This window comes from Chiloscyllium punctatum, chromosome 10 (assembly GCF_047496795.1).
Source record: "Chiloscyllium punctatum isolate Juve2018m chromosome 10, sChiPun1.3, whole genome shotgun sequence".
Lineage (NCBI taxonomy): Eukaryota > Metazoa > Chordata > Chondrichthyes > Orectolobiformes > Hemiscylliidae > Chiloscyllium > Chiloscyllium punctatum.
The window spans coordinates 58,104,150-58,127,113 of record NC_092748.1 but is presented as its reverse complement, the minus strand read 5'-3'; the positions used below and the strand labels follow the sequence as shown (position 1 = coordinate 58,127,113).

The 22,964-nt window shown below is 40.2% G+C and overlaps 1 protein-coding gene across 4 annotated transcripts in view; it reads right to left on the bottom strand.

The window, feature by feature from the left end:
- slc25a12 (solute carrier family 25 member 12) overlaps nt 1–22,964 on the bottom strand; it is a 131,801-nt gene that overhangs the window by 39,477 nt on the left and 69,360 nt on the right. For all 4 annotated transcript variants that reach the window (XM_072579241.1, XM_072579242.1, XM_072579243.1 and 1 more), the window contains 2 exons: nt 13,615–13,773; nt 9,457–9,509 (listed from right to left, as the gene is read on the bottom strand). In XM_072579241.1, the coding sequence (XP_072435342.1) occupies nt 9,457–9,509; nt 13,615–13,773 (212 nt within the window). The remainder of the gene's footprint in view (nt 1–9,456; nt 9,510–13,614; nt 13,774–22,964) is intronic.

The following is a 22,964-nucleotide window of genomic DNA, read 5'->3' as shown; positions in this document are numbered from 1 at the left end:
GAGGTTGAATGTCTAGTAAAGAGGAAGAAGGAGGCTTACATAAGGTTGAGGAAACAAGGTTCAGACAGAGCAGTGGAGGGATACAGGATAGCCAGAAGGGACCTGAAGAAAGGGATTAGGAGAGCTAAGAGAGGGCATGAAAAATCCCTGGCGGATAGGATCAAGGATAACCCCAAGGCATTCTATGCATATGTGAGAAACCTGAGAATGACGAGAACGAGGGTAGGTCCGATCAAGGACAGTGGTGGGAGACTGTGTATTGAGTCGGAAGAGATAGGAGAGGTCTTGAACAAGTACTTCTCTTCAGTATTTACGAACGAGAGGGACCGTATTGTTGAAGAGGAGAGTGTGAAACGGACTGATAAGCTAGAAGAGATACCTGTTAGGAAGGAAGATGTGTTGGACATTTTGAACAACTTGAGGATAGACAAGTCCCCCGGGCCTGACGGGATATATCCTAGGATTATGTGGGAAGCAAGAGAGGAAATTGCAGTACCGTTGGCAATGATCTTCTCGTCTTCACTGGCAACTGGGGTGGTACCAGGGGACTGGAGAGTAGCGAATGTTGTGCCCCTGTTCAAAAAAGGGAATAGGGATAACCCCGGGAATTACAGGCCAGTTAGTCTTACTTCTGTGGCAGGCAAAGTAATGGAAAGGGTACTGAGGGATAGGATTTACGAGTATCTGGAAAGACACTGCTTGATTAGGGACAGCCAGCACGGATTTGTGAAGGGTAGGTCTTGCCTTACAAGTCTTATTGAATTCTTCGAGGAGGTGACCAAGCATGTGGATGAGGGTAGAGCAGTGGATGTAGTGTACATGGATTTTCGTAAGGCATTTGATAAGGTTCCCCATGGTAGGCTTATGCGGAAAGTCAGGAGGCATGGGATAGAGGGAAATTTGGCCAATTGGATAGAAAACTGGCTAACCGGGAGAAGTCAGAGAGTGGTGGTAGATGGTAAATATTCAGCATGGAGTCCAGTTACAAGTGGAGTTCCGCAGGGATCAGTTCTGGGTCCTCTGCTGTTTGTAATTTTTATTAATGACTTAGAGGAGGGAGTCGAAGGGTGGGTCAGTAAATTTGCAGATGATACAAAGATAGGTGGAGTTGTGGACAGTGAGGAGGGCTGTTGTCGGCTGCAGAGGGTCTTAGATAGGATGCAGAGCTGGGCTGAGGAGTGGCAGATGGAGTTCAACCCTGCCAAGTGTGAGGTTGTCCATTTTGGAAGAACAAAGAAGAATGCGGAATACAGGGTTAATGGTAGGGTTCTTGGTCAGGTGGAGGAACAGAGGGATCTTGGGGTCTATGTACATAGATCTTTGAAGGTTGCCACTCAGGTGGATAGAGTTTGTAAGAAGGCCTATGGAGTATTATCGTTCATTAGCAGAGGGATTGAATTCAAGAGTCGTGAGGTGATGTTGCAGCTGTACAGGACTTTGGTTAGGCCACATTTGGAGTACTGTGTGCAGTTCTGGTCGCCTCACTTTAGGAAAGATGTGGAAGCTTTGGAGAGGGTGCAGAGAAGATTTACCAGGATGTTGCCTGGAATGGAGAGTAGGTCGTACGAGGATAGGTTGAGAGTTCTCGGCCTTTTCTCGTTGGAACGGCGAAGGATGAGGGGTGACTTGATAGAGGTTTATAAGATGATCAGCGGAATAGATAGAGTAGACAGTCAGAAACTTTTTCCCCGGGTACAACAGTGTGTTACAAGGGGACATAAATTTAAGGTGAAGGGTGGAAGGTATAGGGGAGATGTCAGGGGTGGGTTCTTTACCCAGAGAGTGGTGGGGGCATGGAATGCGCTGCCCGAGGGAGTGGTAGAGTCAGATTCATTGGCGACCTTTAAGCGGCATTTGGATAGGTACATGGATGGGTGCTTAATCTAGGATAGAAGTTCGGCACAACATCGTGGGCTGAAGGGCCTGTTCTGTGCTGTATTGTTCTATGTTCTATTAGGCTCCTCTCTCATTACAGAGAGATCTCTGGTGGTGGTTTAACTGGGAGGTCACCACACCTCAGGCAAGAAGAGAGGTTGAGAAGGAAGTCCTTCATGGTGACCTCAGTCAATGAGGGAACTGAACCCACCCATTGAAAATCAGCCATCCAGCAATAGTGCTAACTGACCCGTGGCATAGAATAATATGACTCAGAAGGAGGCCATTCAGCATATTGAATCTGCACTAGGTACTAAAAATGCCTCAGGGCTGATAAAGGACATTTGCCATTTTTCACATTTGGCTGCTGCCAATGAGAAAACCAAAACCTTGGATTTCAGAAATCTAAGCATAAGTACAATGAATTTTGTTTCACTTTTGATTTAAAGCAACAGACAACATGAAGGAAAACTAATTTTACATTTAACTTCAACCTTAAAATATAATTTGAATTAATGTTCGATGAAGGTTAAAGATGCTTCCTCATCATGCTAAGGATGGATCTCTGATTAAAAGTCAATTACAGGCATCTGGTGTCCTAACAACCTAGTAGACTTGAAAACCTCTGGCATATACTCCAAAACGTACACATTTGCAAAGTAGAATCAGAGTCATAGAGATGTACAGCATGGAAACAGACCCTTTGGTCCAACCCATCCATGCCGCCAGATATCCCAACCCAATCTAGTCCCAAATGACAGCACCCGGCCCATATCCCTCCAAACTCTTCCTTTCATATTTCCAGCCAAATGCCTCTTAAATGTTGCAATTGTACCAGCCTCCACCACTTCCTCTGGCAGCTCATTCCATACACGTATCACCCTCTGCGTGCAAAAGTTGCCCCTGCGGTCTCTTTTATATCGTTCCCCTCTCACCCTAAACCTATGCCCTCTAGTTCTGGACTCCCCGAACCCAGGGAAAAGATTTTGTCTATTTATCCTATCCATGCCCCTCATAATTTTGTAAACCTCGAAAAGGTCACCCCTCAGCCTTCGACGCTCCAGGGAAAACAGCCCCAACCTGTTCAGCTTCTCCTTATAGCTCAAATCCTCCAACCCTGGCAACATCCTTGTAAATCTTTTCTGAACACTTTCAAGTTTCACAACATCTTTCCGATAGGAAGGAGACCAGAACTGCACGCAATATTCCAACAGTGACCTAACCAATGTCCTGTACAACCGCAACATGACCTCCCAACTCCTGTACTCAATACTCTGACCAATAAAGGAAAGCATACCAAACACCTTCTTCACTACCCTATCGACCTGCAACTCCACTTTCAAGGAGCTATGAACCTGCACTCCAAGGTCTCTTTGTTCAGCAACACTCCCTAGGACCTTACCATTAAGTGTATAAGTCCTGCTTTCCCAAAATGCAGCACCTCGCATTTACCTGAATTAAACTCCATCTGCCACATCTCAGCCCATTGGCCCATCTGGTCCAGATCCTGTTGTAATTTGAGACAACCCTCTTCGCTGTCCACTACACCTCCAATTTTGGTGTCATTTGCAAACTTACTAACTGTACCTCTTATGCTCGCACCCAAATCATTTACATAAATGACAAAAAGTAGAGGACCCAGCACCGATCCTTGTGGCACTCCACTGGTCACAGGCCTCCAGTCTGAAAAACAACCCCCCACCACCACCCTCTGTCTTCTACCTTTGAGCCAGTTCTGTATCGAAATAGCTAGTTCTCCCTGTAATCCATGAGATCTAACCTTGCTAATCAGTCTCCCATGGGGAACCTTATCAAACGCCTTACTGAAATCCATTTGATCACATCTACCGCTCTACCCTCATCAATCCTCTTTGTTACTTCCTCAAAAAACTCATTCAAGTTTGAGAGACATGATTTCCCACACACAAAGCCATGTCGACTATCCCTAATTAGTCCTCGCCTTTCCAAATACATGTACATCCTATCCTGTCCCTCAGCATTACCTCCAACAACTTGCCCACCAACGACATCAGGCCCACTGGTCTATAGTTCCCTGGCTTGTCCCTACCACCCTACTTAATCAGTGGCACGACATGAGCCAACCTCCAGTCTTCCGGCACACCTCACCTGTGACTATCGATGATACAAATATCTCAACAAGAGGCCCAGCAATCACTTCTCTAGCTTCTCACAGAGTTCTAGGGTACACCTGATCAGGTCCTGGGGATTTATCCACTTTTACGCGTTTCAAGACATCCAGCACTTCCTCCTCTGTAAAATGGACATTTTGCAAGATGTCACCATCTATTTCCCTACAGTCTATATCTTCCATATCCTTTTCCACAGAAAATACTGATGCAAAATATTCATTTAGTATCTCCCCCATTTTCTGCGGCTCCACACAAAGGCCGCCTTGCTGATCTCTGAGGGGCCCTATTCTCTCCCTAGTTACCCTTTTGTCCTTAATGTATTTGTAAAAACTCTTTGGATTCCCCTTAATTCTATTTGTCAAAGCTAGCTCATGTCCCCTTTTTATCGTCCTGATTTCCCTCTTAAGTATACTCCTACTTCCTTTATACTCTAAGGATTCACTCGATCGATCCTGTCTATACCTTACATATGCTTCTTCCTTTTTCTTAACCAAACCCTCAATTTCTTTAGTCATCCAGCATTCCCTATACCTACCAGCCTTCCCTTTCACCTTGAGAGGAATATACTTTCTCTGGGTTCTCGTTATCTCATTTCTGAAGGCTTCCTATTTTTCAGCCATCCCTTTACCTGCGAACATCTGCCTCCAATTAGCTTTCGAAAGTTCCTGTGTAATACCATCAAATTTGGCCTTTCTCCAATTTAGAACTTCAATTTTTAGATCTGGTCGATCCTTTTCCATCATTATTTTAAATCTAATAGAATTATGGTCGCTGGCCCCAAAGTGCTCCCCCACTGACACCTCAGTCACCTGCACTGCCTTATTTCCCAAGAGTAGGTCGAGTTTTGCACCTTCTCTCGTAGGTACATCCACATACTGAAACAGAAAATTGTCTTGCACACACTTAACAAATTCCTCTCCATCTAAACACTTAACACTATGGCAGTCCCAGTCTGTGTTTGGAAAGTTAAAATCCCCTACCATAACTACCCTATTATTCTTACAGAGAGCTGAGATCTCCTTACAAGGTTGTTTCTCAATTTCCCTCTGACTATTAGGTGGTCTGTAATACAATCCCAATAAAAGGTGAACATCCCTTTCTTATTTCTCAGTTCCACCCAAATAACTTCCCTGGATGTATTCCCAGGAATAATCTCCCTCAGCACAGCTGTAATGCTATCCCTTATCAAAAATGCCATTCCCCCTCCCCCCCATCACTTGCCTCCCTTTCTATCCTTCCTGTAGAATTTGCATCCTGGAACATTAAGCTGCCAGTCCTGCCCAACCCTGAGCCATATTTCTGTAAACTTGATCCTGACCCCAGGGATGACTCAGAGAGGGTGCAGAATGTTCTCACGGGGGAGAGGGGCCAGCAAGAGGTCATTGTCCACATTGGAACCAACGACACAGGAAGGGAGATTCTGAAAGGTCGAGATTCTGAAGGGAGATTACAGAGAGTTAGGCAGAAATTTAAAAAGGAGGTCCTCGAGAGTAATAATATCTGGATTATTCCCAGTGCTATGAGCTAGTAAGGGCAGGAATAGGAGGACAGAGCAGATGAATGCATGGCTGAGGAGCTGGTGTATAGGAGAAGGATTCACATTTTTGGAATCTCTTTTGGGGTAGAAGTGGCCTGTACAAGATAGATAGATTGCACCTAAATTGGAAGGGGACTAATATACTGGTAGAGAAATTTGCTAGAGATTCTCAGGAGGATTTAAACTAGCAAGGTGGGGCAGTGGGGTAGGATCCAGAAAGATAGTGAGGAAAGAGATCAATCTGAGACTGGTACAGTTGAGAACAGAAGAGAGTCCAACAGTCAGGGCAGGCAGGGACAAGGTAGGACTAATAAATTAAACTGCGTCTATTTCATTGCAAGGGGCCTAATAGGGAAGGCAGATGAACTCAGGGCATAGTTAGGAACATGGGACTAGGATATCAAAGCAATTACAGAAGTTCAATTTTACAATGCAAAGAAAATTTAGACTTTTATTCTTTGAAATGCAATATTTGTGGTGGGTTCTTAAACAAAATCTTTCAGCAAAACTAGGAAATAATAAGAAAAATTGCACACAGATAAAACTTGGCTTCAAATTCAAATTAAGAAAATGGCAACAATGTCCAAATCTTATGCTATTTCGAGTCCAAATATCTGATAACAATAAATATCTTCAAGTTAATACCGCAACTCTCAATGGCAGTGTTTCAGAGAAGGCATCAGACTTCTACCCAGAGGGCAACATTCATTTGGTCAACAGCTATTTCAGATCAGTGGTAAGGTAAAACACTATTTAGTCGGTTAGTTAGTCAACCTTACAATTGAGACAATTTGAAAATAAATGTGGTTCTTATGTATCATCACGATGTTAAAGAATTATAATTTTCAAGGCCAGTATCAGCTTATAATATGTGACAGGTTTCATAACCGTGAGCAATCTGAGGAAATGGAAAAGTGACCATGGGAACTACCAATCCTAAAATAATAACAAACTGCTTAGCATCTTTACCAATTTGTTATATCATAAAAAAGTTAATTACGATTGTATGTAAATACCTTTGTCTCAGATTAAGACCAAGTTTTGCATTTCAATATACAATAAAATTAACAGTTCTAAACGTGTACCATAAAATATGTCTACATTCAAAAGACAAGGGACAGTTTAATTGTTAGAGTGTAGACTTTGTCAGAATCTGACAAGTGATCTGTGGCTTCAAGCTCAAAGCTCAAGCAGATTTGTCCAGCATTCAAAAACAAGCCTCCATGTGAGTCTCAATCAGATTAAGACTACATTGCCCTTAATGTCAAATAAGATAGTCGATTTAATAACCTGAATGTTTGTAACTGTCATATACAATCCAGATCACAGGGTAGAAAATTTTTTCTTTTATTGTATAAGATGTTACTCTGGTGGCTTTTGCTATTTAAATGCATAAGTCTCAAGAAAGTACTGGAACTTGGAAGCAACCCCACAAGCATCAGACCTGGGACATATACAAGAACTTGCATTTATATATAATGGCTTAATGCAATAAAACAACTGAAAAGTTCTTCTCAGGTGTATTATAAGACAAAGTACAAAACTGAGCTACAAAGATCATAGGACAAATGATCAATGTCTTGATCATACTGTGAACAACATTTGGTTCAAGATAGGACAGGGCTGCTGAGTTTTTGATTAGTTCAAATTTACAGCAGGTAGAATTTGGGTGGGTGACCAGGAATAGATTAGAACAGTCAACTCTAGAGGGAATAATGGTATGGATTAGGGCTTCAGCAAGTGCTGAAGTGAGACATACCCAGGTGATGTTACGGAGTTGGAAACAGGCCGTCTTTGTAATGTAATGCAATTGGAAGCTCATCCTAGGGTGAAATATGATGTCAAGGTTGCCAACAATCCAAGCCCCACAACTCTGGAATATCCAAACTCCTGTAATTCTGGTCTTGTGAACATCTCAGATTTTGAATCACTGATAGCGGTGACTTTGTTTGCCTTGGCCCCAAGCTCTGGAATCTCACTGCTAGGCCCATCCACATCATTTTACTTTCCTTAGGACTTTGGAGAGGAAAGCAGGTTGGAGAGAGTGTGCTGCAGTTTGCAGCAAGAGTGATCAAGGAGATCCATTACAAATTTAACTAGCATGGAAGCCAGGAACTAAGTACTGCAGCAATTTAGTAGAAAAGAGCAGCTGCTGACCTAAGAGGGGATGAAGGGAGACAAGAGAAAAAGATAAAACTGAAAAAAAAACTGGATGCTGTAAATCAGACACAAAAACAGAAATTGCTGGAAAAACACAGCAGGTCTGGCACATCTGTGGACAGAAAGTGACATTCCTCACTTGACCTGAAACATTAACTAATTTCTCTTCATAGATCCTTCCAGACCTGCTGAGATTTTCCAGCAATTTCTGTCTTTGTAGGAGAAAAAGATATCAGCTCAAGGTTAGTGCAGAAGGTATGCAAAAAGAGCATTTGATCCAGTAGGTGAGTGAATCATTGGATAGTCTTAAACTTACTAGCAGTGAAATCCATGAGATTCTTGAATTTACTCTTGGAGATGCAAGACAAGAAGGCCAAAGAGATGGTTTTCAATACAAAGATTTCCAAAAGATAAAAATAGGGGATATTTTTGCAGGTTTTTCACAAGGGCAGGACCTAATTATATTTTATGTAGTCTAGCCTCATCAGCTAGCAAATGGCTAATCCAATTCTTTGCCACATCCTTTCAAACCTCCAGCCCTTGTACTTAAGGGGATGAAATGGAAGCTGCACTAGAGGAAATGAACGTGGTGAGAGTAACAATTTAAATGCAGTCAAGGGTATCAAAGGTGGAGGTGAATATATGTTAAGCAGAATGGTAGCTAGAGAAATGCTGTAACAAACAGAGGACCAAAACAGAGATAGAGATTTAGAAAGATTTGAAAGTAGCTTTGTTGAGGAGTTGCTGGTCTCTGGACATTGTGTTGGTCAATATATATTAAAAAAATCAGGGTCTTGAGAGAAAACTATTTCTCAAGTTGTTTAAAAGCTAGTAATGCCAAACACAATCCTCTGTTTTCACTTCAGTGGGTGCATTGGTGGTTGAGTTAATAAGCAGTCAAAGACATAGAAAAATTGCCAGAATTCAATTGATTGTACATATTAAAACAATGGCTTGATGAGGAAACCATCATAACCAAATGCTGTGCTATTGTTGCAGCTGCAATTAAGTACAAGCAGGACAGAGGGTCAAGAACCTGAAGGGATTGCTTAGGTGGTGCAGAAGAGGTAGGAAAGGGAAGGAGAAAAGAAAGAAAATTGGAATCGATGTGACTAAGACATAGGAAATAGAACAAAAAGTCAGCAAATGTAAATATTAGAGATAAATATCAGAAACCAGTTGAGTAAATTAATCTTTAACGTGTTTAGGAGAAGAAGCCTACCTCAATAGGAGATCAAACATTGCAAACTTGTGACACCTGACAAGTTAAGAAATGCTACAAAAATTCAAGTTGCAGATCACTTCCTTGTGTTTAATTTAAATAACATAGATGTGTCAAATGCAAGAGGGAATAGTACTTGTTTAGATTGGGTATATTAACTTAGATACATACAATTCTGTTCATTGGGCTCTCTTACATAGTACACTTGAGCATCCATTTTCAAAAAATAAACTAAAAAAGTACCAGTACCATACTGTATAGCACAAAATTTAGATTAATCGGTTAAAATTTTGCTTTTTAGGACTCACCAAGTAGAATGTTATTAATAGTAAATTGCTTATAATCAAGTACAAGGCATGTCTGCATATACCTTCTACACGGAACAATTCTGTTAAATAGACAGCAATACTCAGAGAATGTAAAAATAAAAGACTTTAGAGTATTTATTGTTCATATTGATACAGTAAGTAAACTAATAAAAACAAAGAATAAAGAATAAAATGAATACTTGCAGTGAGTTTAATGGCCTTTTCTGGAGCAACACCCAATAACTGTGGTAAGAGACCTAAGTGTTTAAAAGAATAGTGCAAACCATTAACAATAATGAAACATAAATATAAATTTGTCACTGGAATGTTAACAACACAAAAATGTTACAATTGAATCAAATGATTAATGAAGATACTTTATTGATTTTCTAACAAAATTCAGTAAACTGATTTCACTATTAACAGAGACTAATCTACAAAAATAGTGCAGCTGCGGTATCATAAACCAACTACTATATAGTTGTGCAATTACTACGTCAAAAAATCTTGCATTCTTTTCCTTGTTTTTTGATAAGCTTTAGATGAATAATGGGATTCTGTTACTCAAAATCTGATCCAAGATGCAGGGGGATAAAGGGAAGTGAAAGCATGTTGCTTCACCAGACTGCTACCAGACACCAGTGCCAAAGCTAATTAAGAAACTGAAAAATGAGATTCCATACCAATGAGAAAGATTCCTGGTTTATTCCATCATCTGTAGAAAACTAGTGAATCTTAGCTAGGACAAGTTCTGTGACTACTTCAACATTCCAGCATAATAAAGAACTTGGTTAGGAAATTAAAGGAGCATGCAATAAGGGTAATGTAATAATCTTCATAATAGATTTGGCAAACCAAATTTGAAAAATTAGCTTGAGACACAGATTTATGGAGCACATAGACTTTAAAAAGAAACATTGTGAGGAATCAATTACAGGATAGTTATTTAGGATCTTTAAAAAAGGATGCTCTGGAGAAAAGAAATCTTTATTTGAAATTAAATCCAGTTAAGTTCAAGTGTGACGTGGTTAAAGCCAAAGGATCTTAAATTTAAATAAACCCATTTACAGAGGTAAAAACAGCCAATGTTAGAGGTTCATTGGAAATTTAGGTTATACGACATTATATCATGGGTGAACATTTAAAGAATTCATAATTTTCAATGCATATATATTCTCATGACTAAAAATGTCATTGAAAATGAGATGGGTAACTGTAGAAGAATAGCATTAGATTTAAGAAGGCAGTGGTTGAGGTTTTAAAAGTTATTTTCAAAAATAAAGCAGCAAAAGTCCAAGAAATTGATAGAAGAAAACTGAACACAAGTAAGAGCTTTCACAAACACAAATAAAGGAAAAGATTAGCAAAATTAAATGGGTACCTTAAAAAAGCAATATGAGAAATCGCAATCATTAACGTCAAAATGGTAGACACATTAAACTAATATCTAGCCATGTAATCACATAAGATGATATGAAGTACAATCAAAGTTGCAGAGAACGAAGGACTTTCCATCCTACCTCCCTGATTGGTAAATTCACTGTCAATGCTTACTTAGTACTGACAGTGCAATAAGTTTATTTTAGTGAGGGCCAAAAATCAAATGTAATTAGGTTTCCCAGGTAGACCATGCAATACCTCTTTCCACTTGCAGATTGAAAAACGTTTAAAACGAAAATAAACTCCTTTGCTCATATATTATCTATGCCATGACCAGTTACGGATGGCAATGACAACAACCTGACTGGCTGCCCACATTAAAGACGAAATAGCTTAACGCAGTTCCATTCAAAGAACAAAATGATTCACATGCATTAAATTACCGCTAAAAAAAAGCAGTTAAATTTATTTAATTACCATATTTATTGACTCTTGGTTGAACTTTAACAATCAAAATTCACTGTATAGACTGCAAAAATACTTTTGCCCCAGAATGTAGAGACAACATAGCTATTTCAATCAAAAGATGGTTACAATAGTAAAAACATGTAACTGCAAAGTCTAGCATTATATCTGAGGGACTGACGAGCCTTCCACAGGATGAATGCTTATTTTCATGAAGCTCCAACCCAAGCAAAAACCAAAGGTCCCTTGGCATGTAACTATTTTTAAATTATAGAATATTTATGTTACATTGTTCGGCTACATCACTACAAAAGACACCAAATCAACATTTTTCTCTATAAAACAGGGCTGTAATTTGAGTAAAACATACTCAAATGAACTTATTTCCTTCCAAAAATACCTTAACTGCACAGAAAAAATAAAAAGCAGAAATATTGAGAAACAGTATAACAATAAATGATAGATAAATGCCAACAATACTTTTTTTTAAAATGAAGGCAAGTATGAGTAATTGTAGGAGAAAGATTTCCTCAATTTAATTTATTAAGATGTATCTTACCAAGTTGCATGTTCTACCCATTAATCAAAAAAACCCAGAAAATTAAGAAGAATGTTCACCCTCTGTGCTAAGCAAAATTCTGTTTCTGTGACATGCACTTATTTTTACTGTAATAAACAAAATCCAGATTGCTCATTCAGATAGGGAAGGAGAGGCTGCCATCTGTTGATGACTTATTCCAGAAAATTACCTCAATGACATGCTGTTGTTTGAGAGCTTAATGAGGACCTTTTACTAGCAGCACCAGGTATGCATGACTGTTCTGGCCGAGTACCAGCAGTACGATCCAGGTTTCATCTGCATCTCACCCCTCCCTACCCCGACCCTTGCAGTAGAGTAATATTCCAAATATTATGTCAGAGTTCATCAATAAGTTGAATTATACAGTACTCTGAATGCAGAAACATCTTAAGGTGCACACCAGGCAGGTATGTTAAAAGCCTAATGAAGGTTTAAGGAAGGTTTATGCAACACCCAAAAATACAGAGCAAGTTATTCGAAACAGGGAGCTATGCTACAACTGACCTTAACATGGAAATATACTCAAAGTAATTACGTTAATCAAGAAAGTTCAACTTCCTAGTAGGACCTCACGATCTACTGCTTTTCCTCTGTATGCATCAAATCTGTTTCTTTTTCAAAGGTTAGAATGATGGCCTTAGTCCTTTTCATATGCTTTATGTCTGCCAGTGAACCTGATCTGCTTCTTAAAAAAAACTGTTGAGTTACTTTTGCTGGTACACAGCCAAAGCAGTCATGCATACCTGGTGCTGCCAGTCAAAGTTTCTCATTAAGGTCAGAGAACACCAACTCTGCAATTAATATGTTTTCTGGAATAAGTCATCAGCAGATGGCAGCCTCTCCTTCCTTGATCTGAATTAGCAATCTAGTTTTCATTTATTACAATAATAAAAAAGAATACATCTTAGAAACAGAATTGTGCTTCGCTTGAAAGGTGGATATTCTTCGTAATTTTGTTTCCTTTACTTTTTTTCTTAATAGGCAGATCATGCAACTTAGTAAGGCACATCTTGGTCAATTAACGAAATCCTGATAAGCCTACTCATCCATGGAGAGAAATCAGAGTTAATGTTGAATTCAGTGACCCTTCTTCAGAACTGGACACTGGACTCAGAACGTTAACCCTGATTCCTTTCTACAAATATTGCCAGACATGCTGAATTTCTTCAGTAATTGCTATTTTTGTTCAAACTGCCAGCACCTGCAGATATTTGTTTTATATATTATTCGTATTTCCTTTATTTTAGAAAGGTATTAGTGGTATTTATCTTCAGTTAGATTTGCTCAGTTAGTGCTTTTTTTTAAAACTCCTGACAATCAGAATGAAAAGTATGAACAGACTACTTTATCTGATTCTCCAAAGACAACCATTAAATATTTGGACCCATGTTGTCAAAAACATGGAGCAACAGGAAGTATGGCTTGGACTAGATAAGCATTTTTTTCATCTAAGTTTCATTAATCTATTCATTCAGTAGGAAACATAATTTGAACCCACAAGATCTAAAAAGCCCAAGTTGAAAAAAGTGGTGATGGAGGGAATGAACAGGCTGTCTTTCAAATGTTATACAAGAGGATTTTTGGTGTAGAGAGAGGGATGTAAATATACTTTCACAGTAACTCTGGGCAATGAAAAATTAATATATTATACATTGGTAGCATCTATAATGGAACAAAAATATTTATTTTTAAATAAAACATTATTCCCTGCGCATCCCAATCTGCTCAAAGTCAGAATATCTTATGCCACTGATTTTGCAATTTCATCTACATCATTACAAAACTGCCATGTTACTGGAAGTACAGAAGTGAAAGCATATTATTGTTCTTAGTAGAAGTGATAAATTGGATAACTTTCTTTCATGGCTAAGAAAAACATACATTCACAACACTCTCTTAATATTATTAGGAACTGTATAACTGGACTAAACTCTTACCTCTGTAAAGGCCAAAAATGCCTTCATATCGTACAACTTTCTGAAAACAGTCAAAACTATTTTTGTACATCAGTTCTCCAATGAATGATCCTGTAGAGCGCTGGTTCTGCATCCTTGTTTTCACTAAATCGATAGGATAAACTGCAGTAGCTCCCACCGCTACATGAAAAAAAGAGAATGGTAAATTCAGTTGAATAGCTTTTAAGTCATTATGAATAATCACATTAGTTCCTAAAATTTAAATCGTGTCTCGAACAGTTACAAAGCTTATGCTTACAGTAAATAATAGGGTATATAACATACATTCCTAGAACCAATTTCCAGCATCATTGAAATCAACTACAAAGGTGCTACTTTTACAATACCAACTATTTTAAGCAATTCCATAAGCTTATCAGGTCTTGTTAGAGAAGATTTTTTGTTATTTCTACCATATACACGGATACAGTAAAAATGAGACAGCATTCCTCAAGTACCGAGGGTGCTACATGGACAGCACAAACTAGACAATTGTATGTGGCATAAAGTGCACAAGTGCAAAACATGCACAGTAATGTAACAGAAAAATGATGAATAATAGACATTTTTCCAGCAACAATACAAAAGAATTTCAGATGGGAAAGAGCCCGATGATACTGTGTTAAGGAGCCCGATGGCTTGGGGGAAGAAACTGTTGCACAGTCTGTCTGCGAGAGACCGTATGCTCCAGCATAGTCTGCCAGATGATAGGAGGAACTGTTTGAGTGAGGGTTGTGTGGGGTCTTCCACAATGCTTTTAGCCTTTCGGATGCAGCGTAAATGTCTGTAATGGAGGGAAGAGAGACCCTGATTATCTTCTCAGCTGTCCTCACTATCCATTGTAGGATCTTACAATCAGAGATGGTGCAATTCCTGAACCAGGCAGGGATGCGACAGCTCAGGATACTCTCAATGAACCCTCTGTAGAATGTGGTGAGGATAAGGGAAGGGAGGTGGGCTTTCCTCAGCCTGCACAGAAAGTAGAGACGCTGCTGGGCTTTCTTGGCTATGGAGCAAGTGTTGAGGGTACAGGTGATATTCTCCACCAAGAAACTTGGTTTGATTACCTGGAGTACAAATATTTCTGCTCCTGTCGGTTAAAGCCATAGATTGAAAGGAATAAACCATTTCAAACTTACTAACTTTTGTGTGTTAAAAATTTACAAGATGACGTTGATGCAGTGCTGCAAAGCAAACAACAAAGTCAGTTGCTTCCTAGGAACTGTGGAGAAAGCGAGGACTGCAGATGTAGAGATCAGAGTAGAGTGTGTGTTTGGTGCTGGAAAAGCACAGCAGGTCAGGCAGCATCTGCGGAGTAGGAGAATCAATGTTTCGGGCATAAACCCTTCATGAGGAATGGGGTTGGGAGCCTCGGAGGTGGAGAGATAAATGGGAGGGGCGTGGGGCTGTGGCCAATTTCAAAAGCTCCTGAATTGCTATCATTGCCTTTGAAGCTCAATAGTTTCAGTGCCTATTTAATAAGGTGGTAAGGCAAACAAATGAAAATCAACTTTACTATCATCACTATTGTGAATCACTTATCTAATTCTGTCATATGATTTTACCTTTAACACACTTGGATTAACTTATTAGGTTTTCATGATGTACTACCTCGATAACGTCTGGAGCATTGATAGTTTAACTGTCAATAATGTTGTAATGTAAACTAAACTGTTATAACGAACAGAACTGATCAACATGACAATAAATGGTGCATATATTTGTATATGAAAACTAACCTTTAGAAAATTGTAAGAAAATTGTGAACAATATTGACTCAGTATTTTACCAGAATTATTAAAATTATACAATTAACTGTAAAGAACAAGATCACAAATGATATTACTAAACAGGCACAACATTTCCATTGATCTTGAACATTCGTTTTGTTTAAAATCTCAAAATGACCAATATACCTGCTCCTTCAAATAATTAACTTTAAAACTACAATGATTTATAATTTTGCATCATCAGACATTACTTTCATAAAACAAAATTAAACCATAATCAGAGTTGACAGTTACCAGTTTAGCCATGAACCAGTAATAGGCTGCTACCAGAAGACACAACAAACCAATTGGGGCAAAGGTACTACATTCTTTCGGAATGGAGGCAAAATGCTTGAGAAGTACTTGCAAGAGCAGACTATAAGAGTTGAGCACTAATGTTCTGGATTATCTGAAATTTGTGAAGAGTTGAGGAAGTAAGACCACTAAGATGAATGTGCAAAGAATGTATTGCACAAAACAGGTCAATTGATCCAATTGGCTTATGACAGTGTTTAGATTCTACGAGGCTGTTCCAACATGACTATCTTTCTGTTTTCTTCTCCATCATGTAAACAATAAGGCTCACTTTAAATGTATTGATGCTCATTAAATGTAGGTGAGAGGCAGACATTCACAGAATCTTGCAGTACAGAAGAGGACTTATGGCCCATCCAATCTGTCCCACCAAACATTTTCTTAATTATACTATTCCTACTTTCCTGTATCAGGTCCTTAGCCTTGGATGATATGACATTTCAAGTGCTCATCCAGGTTTTTTTTTTAAAGAGTTCAGTTACTTTCTCAGACAATACATCCAGACCTCCACCACCCTTACGGTGAAAAACTTTTCCTCAAATCCCCTTTAACCCTCCTGCTTCTCACTAAGATTACAGCCCCTTGTTACTGACCCTTCAACTAAGCAGAATGGCTGTTTCTTCACCTTACCCATGCACCTCAATCTGACACACCTCCTTGAAGTCCCTCCGCAACCTTCTCTGTTCCAAAGAAAACACTTATTTACAAACTTGTCATTTGATTTGTTAGCAGCTTTCTTGTATTTTTGCCATTTTGATTCTCAACTAACTCTCAAGAGAATAGAGTGATTCAAGCCTACCATGTCAAAACCTTTCAGAAAGTGAAGACCTCTACCAGGCCTGCTCTTATTCCCCAGTCTATCCGTTTTGTAGTTTGGTGACTAGAATGGCACACACCACCCCAAACAAAGCTCTGCATTACTTCCCCGATTGGCCTTCATTTCAGAAGTGAATCTCAATTCTTTGCTTGTACTTTTAAATATCTAGTCAATGTAAAAGTATCAATGTATTTCATCTCTTCCCTGTTCTGCCCCTTTTAGCTTATTATCTTCCATATTTCTCCGAACACTATGAGCAACGACACTCTTGACTGTATTAAATATAGCATTTCATGCCTCCACCCCTGAATAAATTTACATCTTCCTATATTTTCATGTAATCTTAGGAGGACACAATTTCTTACTTGCTGCTAGTGTGAGAAATTCCACTTTACAATTGCAACTTGTTCAAAACAAACGATCAGAAGTAGCAACATAAATTAAAGGTAAATTAGGGATGGAACTGAAAAATAAATAACCTTTGCTAACTCTGTATTTGGAACAGTCCTGGAGGATTAAGAACAATTCTTGGCACCATAAAATAACAAAGAATTAGTAGCATTGGAGGGATACAAAGGTGAGTAGAATCGCTGACAACACTGCATCCTCTCTGATGAGCTCAACGCATTCTATGCTCATTTTGAACAGAAGGTCAATGAAATGATGTCACAGCCTCAGAATGCACCTGTATCCACAGTCACCACTGCACAGTGAAACCACAGAAAGTGACAGGTCCAGAGGGAGTACCGGTTATGCACTCAGATTCTGCGTGGATCAGCTTGCAGGAGTATTCACAAACATCTTCAACCTCTCCTTACTACAACGTGAAGTTCCCACCTGCTTCAAAAAGACTACTATCATAGTTTGAGAGAAGATTTGTAGCTCGTTGTTGTGGTTCGTCCCCTGTCTAGGTGACATCCTCAGTGCTTGGGAGCCTCTTGAAGCGCTTCTGTGTTGTTTCCTCGGCATTTATAGTGGTTTGTCTCTGGGACAACACTGCTATTATAGGACAAGCCAAACAGAGAACAGTCAGGAAATTCCTAGAAGCGTGGCACTCATCCACAGATTCTATCAACAAACACATCGACCTGGACCCAATATACCAGCCACTGCAGTGGACAGCTGGAACTGACAACCGGAAGCGGCAGAGACAAACCACTTTAAATGCTGGAGGAAACATCACAGAAGCACTTCACAGGAGGCTCCCAAGCACTGAGGATGTCACCTAGACAGAGGACGTAGTGTCTGCAACACAAGTTCCCAGCTCGGCTAACAGAACCACAACAGACTACTATCATCCCAGTGCCAAAGAAAAATCAGGCAATCTGCCTTAATGACATCCATCACGGAGGTACTTCAAGAGGTTAATAATGGGACATATCATCTCTGGCCTCTCAGATTACCTTTATGCACTGCAATTCGCCTTTGTCACAATAGGTCTGGATGCTATCTCCCTGGTCCTACAACTGTCCCTTGTATATGCGGATAATAAGGACACCGACAGCCAAGTCCTATTTATTCGCTTTTGCTCCACCTTCAACGCCACAATTCCTGCCAAACTCGTCTCCCAACCCTGAGACCTAGGACTCTGCTTCCCGCTCTGCAACTGGATCCTTGACTTCCTGACCAAGAGAGCACAATCAGTAAGGAGAGGTGCCAACACTTTCTCCATAACAATTCTCAACACGGTTTCCCTGGAAGGTCGTGTACTCAGCCCCTTACTATACTCCTTATACACAAGTATGGCATGTGGTGAAATTCGGCCCTAACTCCATTTGCTGATGACACCATTGTAATGGATTGGATCTCAAACACGGAGACAAAATACAGGAAAGAGTCAGCTTAGTGGCATAGTGTAAAGACACCAACCTCTCCCTCAATGTCTGCAAAATGAAGGAACTGGTCATTGACTTGAGAAAGCTGGGTGGAGGACACGTCCTATCTGTATCAATGATGCTGAGACTGAGGTAGTCAATAGCTTGAAGTTCCTAGGAGTAAATCTTGCCAACAATCTTACCTGGCCCTTTAACATTAATGCCATAGTCACAAAGGCACATTCAGAAGACGAAGGGTATTCAGCATATCCACAATGACTCTTCGTAATTTTTATTGATGCACCATAGAAAGCATCCTATCCAGATGCATCATAGCTTGGTATAGCAACTGCTCTGTGCAAGACCGCAAGAAATTACAGAAAGTTGTGAACACAACCTAGTAAACCAGCCTTCCTTCCAATGACTCCATCTACATTTCCCATTGCTTTGGGGAAACAGCTAACATAATCAAGCACCCCTCCCACACGGGCTATACTCTCTTCTGTTCGGCAGAGGATATAAAAGTTTGAAAACACATATCAACTGATTTAGGAACTGTTTCTTCCTTGCTGTTTTCAGACTTATGAACAGATCTGTCATATTAAAATTGATCTTTTTCTGCACCTTCTCTGCAGCTATAATATTTTATTCTGCATTCTGTTCTATTACCCTGATGCTCTTACGTAAGGTATGATTTTTCTGGTTAACATGCAAAACCATACTTTTTGCTGTGTCTCAGTACATGTGATAATAAATCAAATTGAAGATTATAAAAAGAGTTTAAGAATTATAAGGAAAGCATGGAAGAGGGTGAACAGGGCAATTCTGTTTCTCTTGAAAAAAGAATGAGGGATAACGTGATGGAAGGCTTTGAGATTATGACACTTAACAGAAGTTAATAGTGGGGAAGAGTTAGAGGGAAATAGGACTAAATGTGCAGCCAAAGTGCTGAGAAGTGCATAAACATATAAACAGCAGTACAGAAATTCAACTGAAATTTCAAAGATTCAAGGTCATCTGCACGGATTTGTTGTGGGTGGTGGTGTCTGGCTAATTTGACAGTAAACAAAACCGGTGAAAAGGGAGGATATAAAAGGATTGATGTTGCTGGGAGGGGCTAATTCGAATTCATAAACCTTTTCTGTCACTACATCTCTCGAAGAACCACAATAGGGCTATCCTTGTCCTCATCTCCTTACCCAAACCAGCTTCCATATTCAAGGGATCATCCTCTGTCATTTCTGTGACCTCCAACATGATGTCATCAAATACATCTAGCACAATGAATTCACCATTATGTAGTCCTATCCACATTTAGGGAGTCTAAATGCAGACAAGGGAATGCAATATGAACACATCCAATTCAGTCCATTAACAAAGATGAGCTTCCGGATGTTTCTCATTTCAATTCTCTTATCTTGCTGTACTCTGGCCTTTTGTAACCTTACCTGCTGCAGTGTCCCAACTGCAGTTCAACTCAAACTCAAACAGCAGAACATTTCATCTTCTGACTGGGCACTTCGGATTGTTTTTTAAAAAGTTTTTACTTTCTACTTGATCAGATGTTATCTCATTGTTCACATATCTTCTCGACCCATTCAAAGGAACATAAAACTCTACAGCCATTTGATAAGACTCAATAACATTTTCTGCTTGGGAACTCTGCAAGCTTCTGGACTCAATACTGAGTTCAACAACTTTATGGCCTGATCACCTTCTCCCAACCCTAAACAATAGACAATAGACAATAGATAATAGACAATAGATGCAGGAGTAGGCCATTCTGCCCTTCGAGCCTGCACCGCCATTCAATATGATCATGGCTGATCATTCCTAATTAGTATCCTGTTCCAGCCTTATCTCCATACCCCTTGACTCCACTATCTTTAAGAGCTCTATCCAATTCTTTCTTAAAAGAATCCAGAGACTGGGCCTCCACTGCCCTCTGGGGCAGAGCATTCCACACAGCCACCACTCTCTGGGTGAAGTAGTTTCTCCTCATCTCTGTCCTAAATGGTCTACCCCGTATTTTTAAGTTGTGTCCTCTGGTTCGGCACTCCCCCATCAACGGAAATATGTTCCCTCCTGCCAGAGTGTCCAGTCCTTTCATAAGCCTATACGTTTCAATCAGATCCCCTCTCAGTCTTCTAAACTCAAGGGTATACAAGCCCAGTCGCTTCAGTCTTTCCGTGTAAGGCAATCCTGCCATTCCAGGAATTGACCTCGTGAACCTACGCTGCACTCCCTCAATAGCCAGAATGTCTTTCCTCAAATTTGGAGACCAGAACTGCACACAGTACTCCAGGTGTGGTCTCACCAGGGCCCTGTACAGCTGCAGAAGCACCTCTTTGCTTCTATACTCAATCCCTCTTGTTATGAAGGCCAGCATGCTATTAGCCTTCTTCACGACCTGCTGTACCTGCATGCTTGCCTTCATTGACTGGTGGACAAGAACACCCAGATCTCTCTGAACAGCCCCTTTACCTAATTTGATACCATTGAGGTAGTAATCTGCCTTCCTGTTCTTGCCACCAAAGTGGATAACCAGACATTTATCCACATTAAACTGCATCTGCCATGCATCTGCCCACTCACCTAACTTGTCCAGGTCACCCTGTAATCCCCTAACATCCTCATCACATTTCACCCTACCACCTAGCTTTGTGTCATCAGCAAATTTGCTAATGTTATTGCTGATACCATCTTCTATATCATTTACATATATTGTAAAAAGCTGCGGTCCCAGCACGGATCCCTGCGGTACTCCACTGGTCACTGCCTGCCATTTCGAAATGGAGCCGTTAATCACTACCCTTTGTTTCCTATTAGCCAACCAATTCTCTATCCAATCTAGTACTTTGCCCCCAATCCCGTGCGCCCTAATTTTACTCACTAACCTCTTGTGTGGGACTTTATCAAAAGCTTTCTGAAAGTCCAGGTACAGTACATCCACTGGATCTCCCTCGTCCATCTTCCGAGTTACATCCTCAAAAAATTCAAGAAGATTAGTCAAGCATGATTTCCCCTTCATAAATCCATGCTGACTCTGTCCTATCCTGTTACTATTATCCAGATGTGCCGTGATTTCATCCTTTATAATAGACTCCAGCATCTTTCCCACCACTGAGGTCAGACTAACTGGTCTATAATTTCCTGCTTTCTCCCGCCCACCCTTCTTAAAAAGTGGCACAACATTAGCCGCCCTCCAATCCTCAGGAACCAACCCCGATTCTATTGAACTCTGGAAAATAATCACCAGCGCATCCACGATTTCCCGAGCCACCTCCTTCAGTACCCTGGGATGCAGGCCATCAGGTCCCGGAGACTTATCAACCTTCAGACCTAACAGTCTCTCCAACACCAAATCCTGGCAAATAGAAATTCCCTTAAGTTCAGGTCCTTCAGCCACTGTTACCTCAGGGAGATTGCTTGTGTCTTCCCCAGTGAACACAGATCTGAAGTACCCATTTAATTCCTCTGCCATTTCTTCGTTCCCAGTAATATATTCCCCTGCTTCTGTCTTCAAGGGCCCAATTTTTGTCCTAACCATTTTTTTGCCTTGGACATACCTAAAAAAGCTTTTACTATCCTCCTTTATATTCTTGGCCAGTTTACCTTCGTACCTCATTTTTTCTCTGCGTATTTCCTTCTTACTAATCCTCTGTTGTTCTTTAAAAGCTTCCCAGTCCTCCGTTTTCCCGCTTATCTTCGCTAAGTTATACTTTTTCTCTTTTAACCTTATATGTTTCTTTACTTCCCTTGTCAGCCACGGCCGCCCATGTCTCCTCCTGGGATCTTTCTTCCTTTTAGGAATGAACTGATCCTGCATCTTCTGCATTATACACAGAAATATCTGCCATTGTTCCTCCACGGTCTTCCCTGTTAAGGTATTAAACCATTGAACTTTGGCCAGTTGCTCCCAGTCATCACATGGACTACTGTCACAAACAACCCATTGTCAGCCACTAACAGTCCTCAGCAGCAGCTATTCATTCTTCCAGGCTGACCTTTACCCATTATTTTATCTGCCTAACCTATCTGGGTACCATCTCCACCTATCATTTACCCTTTCCCCCCCCTCCGCTGCTCTTTCTCATCAACCTTTTCCTAGCTGTTATCTGTTCTGAAGGTCTCTGGACCCAAAACTGTAACTATACTTTCTCTCTCCACAGATGCTGCCTGACCTGCTGAGTATTTCCAACAATTTCTAATTTTGTTTCTGACCATATAATGGCTGTTATCATACCCAATACACACAGTTCCCTTTTGATTAAAAATCTTTTAAATTCAGCCTTGGACATATTCAATGAATCAATCTCCATTGCTCTGTTGGGAACAGAATTCTACACACTGGTGACCCTTTGAGAGAAACAATTTTTTCATCACTCTCACCTTAAGTGGGACACCCTTAAACTCTGGCCACTTGTCTTAACCCCCACAAAGGGAAATCAGCCATCCTATGATGCTGCCTCCTGCTTCTTTCACTAAGGTCATCCCATTCTTCTAAATTACATTCTCAATCAGCTTAACCTTTCCAAAAAGGATAACACTGTCATTCCAGAATCAGTCAAGACCATACTCTCTACACTGCTTCTATTGCACTATTTCCACATTAAA